General features: G+C 43.7%; 1 protein-coding gene across 2 annotated transcripts in view; it reads left to right on the top strand.

Annotated features, from left to right (window-relative positions):
- The first annotated feature begins 1029 nt into the window (after positions 1–1029).
- The window catches only part of Prpf18 (pre-mRNA processing factor 18), a 33354-nt gene continuing 29422 nt past the window's right edge, over positions 1030–4961 (top strand). Inside the window, exons 1-3 of one of the 2 annotated variants that reach the window (XM_026783067.1) lie at positions 1030–1203; positions 4169–4246; positions 4358–4384. In XM_026783067.1, coding sequence (XP_026638868.1) covers positions 1138–1203; positions 4169–4246; positions 4358–4384 — 171 coding nt within the window. In that variant the 5' untranslated portion in view covers positions 1030–1137. The remainder of the gene's footprint in view (positions 1204–4168; positions 4247–4357; positions 4385–4961) is intronic. The other variant, XM_005354847.3, reaches the window with a different exon arrangement.

The raw sequence follows: 4961 nt of genomic DNA, 5'->3' as shown, positions 1-4961 counted from the left end.
CTGTAATTTAGCCATCCCCCAATTTAGGAACTTTGGTTTATAGCTAATGTCTCACTTTTAACGTAGCATTTGTGGTGGAATGCTGTGATATTTTCTAGCTAGCAGAAGGGACATATTTCTTGAATGGCTTCTTAGCGCTCCTGACCATCTTCTGCTCCCTCCTCTGTATTGCAGTTTAAATTGCTCCTGGGTTTGCTCCTTCAAGTATTCACCTCTTTCATTCTTGGATCATAGCCCCTCATCATGATTTAACACATTTGCATAAACAGAAAAATCAAAGTTGGAGGTTGAAAAGGAACTGGTACCTTCTGATATTAGTACTTTGGATACTTGTACGCCAATAGTGTCCCATCCGGTCAGCAAAGCCTTTGTGTTCTCTGTGAACCCTCACTTTTAGTATCAGCCATGCCTACACTTCAGGTTTGGGCGCTACAGTCTCTAGTTCCTAAACAGGAAGAATGCAGTATAGTGAGTCCCATCAAAATAAAAACAAAGCAGAATAAAATTTCAATATACTTTTTTCTTAGATTGGGTTTTAAGAAAGAATGATATATTGCCAATATATCATCGAAGAGCTTGATTGCTGAATACATAACCAGAAAGCAGCATAAAATTACAGAACATTGAACAGATAATTAATGAATACTGCCATTTTGAAACTAGTATTATTCATATTTTTCTCATTCACTAGTATGTTCAACTTCTTGGCATGCCAGTAACGCGAGAAAGTATGAAGCAAACTTCTAATAAGATCTTGCCTTACACAATTGAGAAGTCTACAAGGAGCCTTCAAACAAGCAGGTTCAACGGGCACAGTAACAATTAAAAAGGAGACAAACCGACAAGGACGCCTGGCTTTTGTTCTTTTCTACCTGTCTACCAAAATCACAAGAGAGTAACCGGAGGGTGACGCTAGGGGGCACCAATACCCAGCGACTTCACTGGCGTCGGCGGGGATGGGCGTGAGGCTGCTCCCTTCTGTCCTCTCGTTCATCTTGACTTCCGCCGGAAGCGGCTCCGGTAGTTGTTGTCCTCTGATATTTGGGCTCCGGTTGTAGGCCGGTTGGTCCCGCCTGCGGGGGTGAAGTTACTGCCGAGAAGCCGTGACGGCTAAGTGGAGCCGTCACTGGCGGCGAGATGGACATCCTCAAGTCGGAGATTCTGCGGAAGCGGCAGCTGGTGGAGGACAGGAACCTGCTGGTGGTGAGGGTCCTTTGGCTGTGGAGTTTGGACTCGAGGCTCATGTTCTTGTGCGTGGCTGGGTGTTGGGGTGAGGGTGATGGACAGAGGAGTTGGGCCCGGCGTGGGGTTGACTGATCTGCCACACTGGGGCAGGTTGTCAACCAGTAGCTAGGAAGAGTGGATTTGAACCCTGGTCTGGGTCACTGCAGCGCTTGCTCTCCTAACCAACACCAGCTGCAGGTAGAGTAATAAAAACAACTTCGGGCCATGAGACGTTCCAGATCACGTTGCGGAGAGTCAGTACGCTTTACTAAGCAGTCTGGCACACTGCTTATCTGTTCCTCTTTTTTGTTTGTGTACAAAAGTTTTTATGTGGCCGGGCGATGGTGGCGCACGCCTTTAATCCCAGCACTTGGGAGGCAGAGGCAGGCGGATCTTTGTGAATTCGAGACCAGCCTGGTCTACAGAGCTAGTTCCAGGACAGGCTCCAAAGCCACAGAGAAACCCTGTCTCGAAAAACCAAAAAAAAAAAAAAAAGTTTTTATGTGCGGCTCCGGTGTCTTCCCACCTTGGTTTCGCCTGCTATAGAATTTCACATAAATAGGATGTAAATTTTTATATGGAGCCTCATTTGATCAGAGTGTTTTGAGTATTTCTCATTCTGCTGCATGTATTTTTTAAAATTTATTTCTAAAAGTTGCATTCTGTTGTCTGAATAGACCCAGTTAGCCATCTTCCTAGTGATGAGTATTTGAGCTGTTTCTAAGATTAGATTGAGCAAATTCCGAACCTTCGGGAAGCTTTGTTTTCATCTCTTTAGAACTGCTAGGTTATAGAGTGGGTTAATAGATTGGGCTATCTGTTATTTCATTAATAGTCCCTTTTGATGAATAAAAGTTGTGTGTGTTTCAGAGAGACAGAGACAGAACATTTATATTTATGGATGAGGGAGCATGGCAGGGGCCCTTGGGCTCATCAACAACAAGGCAATCAGGATAGATTGGAAATAGCCTGGTAGGGTGTGTATAAGGGGATGATCAGGAACCAGAGAGATGAGCATAGATGCGACCTCAGATTCCAGGAGAGAATATTGGGAGCAGATCACCAATCCTCCAGATGGAAGGTAACACCAGGAATCTGAGTAGGGGTGTGTATATGTGTGTTCTTGTTCATGTCCCTGTTCCTGTGTGTCCGTGTCCCTAGCCGCACAGTGGTGAGGCCTTCACTAATGCTTAGGCATAGGCACCCTACACTATTTCAGCCATACCAGGAAACACTCCCCCCCCAGCGTGCTGACCACCGGCTTCGACTTCTGATCGCCCTCTGCTCTGGATCCCAGCCATTTCCTCACTCTGGTGGCCTCAGAGCTGACAGCAACTCCTTTGCTTTCCCTATGCAGCCTGTATAGATGACAGATGCTAGTATACCCAGACCTGCGTGTTCCAGGGCAGGATGGTGTCAGCGAGCTATTTCCTTGCTCTCTCTCTATAGCCTGTCAGGTGCTGGTGGGTGTGGACTTGACTGCACCCAGCCAGGGTGACATCAGCCAGCTGCTGGTGTCTCCTCCTGTTCTGTACAAGGTACTGCTGGGTGCTCAGAGCTCCAGGAAGTAGGGACCATGGGATTCCCCTGGGTCTCCAAGATGTTTCTCTGTGGTCTTATCCAAGCAGTTCATGACAGCTTCCAGGTCCCCTTCCTCTTGATTTCTGAACTTGACTTGGGTCATGAACTTGCCTTAAATCCTCTGCGGCATTTCTGGCTGCACCGGTAGAAGTATTTGAAACCGTTCGTGAGTCTTGTAGCTGCTTATGGCAGCTTCTGATGAAGCATATCCACCATGGTGTCCAGGGTGAACCTTGAGGTGGCAGCACCAGGCACCAGTTAAGAATGTGATCCGGCGAGACCAGCCTGGTCTACAAGAGCTAGTTCCAGGACAGGCTCCAAAACCACAGAAAAACCCTGTCTAGAAAAAAAAAAAAAAAAAAAACAAACAAACAAACAAAAAAAAGAATGTGATCTGGTAGACCTTCTCCACAGCTACTGCCGGACTAGCATTGCTTGTTTCGTCCGTGTGGAATCACCGCCAGTTGACTTTGATAAAGCACAGTTTGTTTCTGTCCTCACCCTCTTCCTCCCTTCCTCTCTGTCAGTTCTTGCTATGCAGTCTTGCTTTATCATCCAGGTTGACTTTGAATTGATGCCTCAGCCTTCCAAGGGCTGCAGTCCTGTACCTGTCTTCAGTTTGTCATTTATTTAATGGTTATTTCCTGTGTCTTGTTGGGAGATTAAAACAGTGTAACCAGGTGGAAAGTAGATGAGCAGTTTCTTAAAAGTTATGTGAACCGTTGGCCCGTGACCCAGCCCTTCTGCATGCTTGAGATGTTTAGGAAACTGTAAAGGTGGCATCTTCTGAAAGTTCATAGTCTTTTATGGAATGCTGCTTATTTCAGAACATTTTGAGTCAGATTTTCATGTGATACCAAGGAGGAGTTATCACAAACGAAACCCAGAATTGATACGGTGAGACTGGTTCTAGGGGAGGAGACCTTACACATTCTTTTCAGCGTCCATATTGATGAGAGCTCCTGAACTGGCGCTCTATGTATAATTTCTGTTCAGGTCAGGAGAAAACAGCAAAGGGATAGCTCTGTGTTGTTCATCGGAAATCTGTAGAAATTGACGTTGAACTCAGATGTTAGGAAAGTGAATGAAAAGGAAAAACATTTTGAAAATACACTGGGTATATTCTCTTTGCTGTGAGAACTCCTATTACAGTTCAAGAGAAATAGCTGAAAATTTATCACAAATCAGAACACAGGGACTCAGTGTGATGATCTCCAGACTAAAAACATGACCAAATTCTTGGAAACTGAAAGTATTTTCAAAGGTTTCTAAGAGTGTTGGTATCTATGGGGCATGCATTTCTGCCAAGGATACGTTATTAACTTACTGTTTTTTGTTTTTGTTTTTGTTTTTACTTTGATAGGAAAATAAAAAATATTTCAAGCGGAGTGAACTTGCAAAAAAAGAAGAAGAAGCATATTTTGAAAGATGTGGCTATAAGGTATATAAGTTCAAGGTTTTATGCTAAATCTAACATTTCTTAAATTTATACAGCTGTTGCTAAATAACAAAATTTTTGATCTCTGTTCAATTTATCAATGTTATACATTAGCCTATAAATGAGAAGCCATCTGGAGAGGTATGAGTTTTTGGTTTTGGTTTGGCTTAAAAAAACAGATCTTGAATTCAGGAAAATACGTGCATGACTTTTGGCTTGGAATGGTTTGGCTTTCTGTGGACAGCATGATCTGGCTTGAGATCGAAGCTTGAATTTTTTTTTTTTAATTAAGCCCTGGTTCTGATACTGCTGTATCTTCATCTCCACCACCACTCTCCCCTACCTCTCCCAATAAAATAATGTGTTTTGAAAAGACTCAAAACACTTTATTCATTCAGTCTTGATTGTATTAGCAGCTTCCTCCTGACTACTTTAAGCGGTTGGTTTATGTTAGTATTATTGTTAATTCCTCTTAGGCCCAGCTAGTACTCTTGTCTGATGGAATACTTACCCTCTGTTTGCTTTTGTTTCTTTTAAACATGAGGAAACATTTGTGATGCTGTATAGTCTCTTAGTCAGAAGAAGAATTTTGAAATAAATGAGCTCTCAGAAAGGCCTCCTTAGTGACCTTTAAATGCATGACTGAAACAGTCTTTCAAGCTGATAATGTCTGGGGCGCTCACGGGGAGGGGAAAACCTGTAAGGCCGAGAAGTCCTT

This window comes from Microtus ochrogaster, chromosome 16, assembly GCF_000317375.1.
Source record: "Microtus ochrogaster isolate Prairie Vole_2 chromosome 16, MicOch1.0, whole genome shotgun sequence".
In the NCBI taxonomy this organism is placed as follows: Eukaryota; Metazoa; Chordata; class Mammalia; order Rodentia; family Cricetidae; genus Microtus; species Microtus ochrogaster.
The sequence above is the reverse complement of the archived record's forward strand: the minus strand, read 5'-3'. Positions and strand labels throughout refer to the sequence as shown.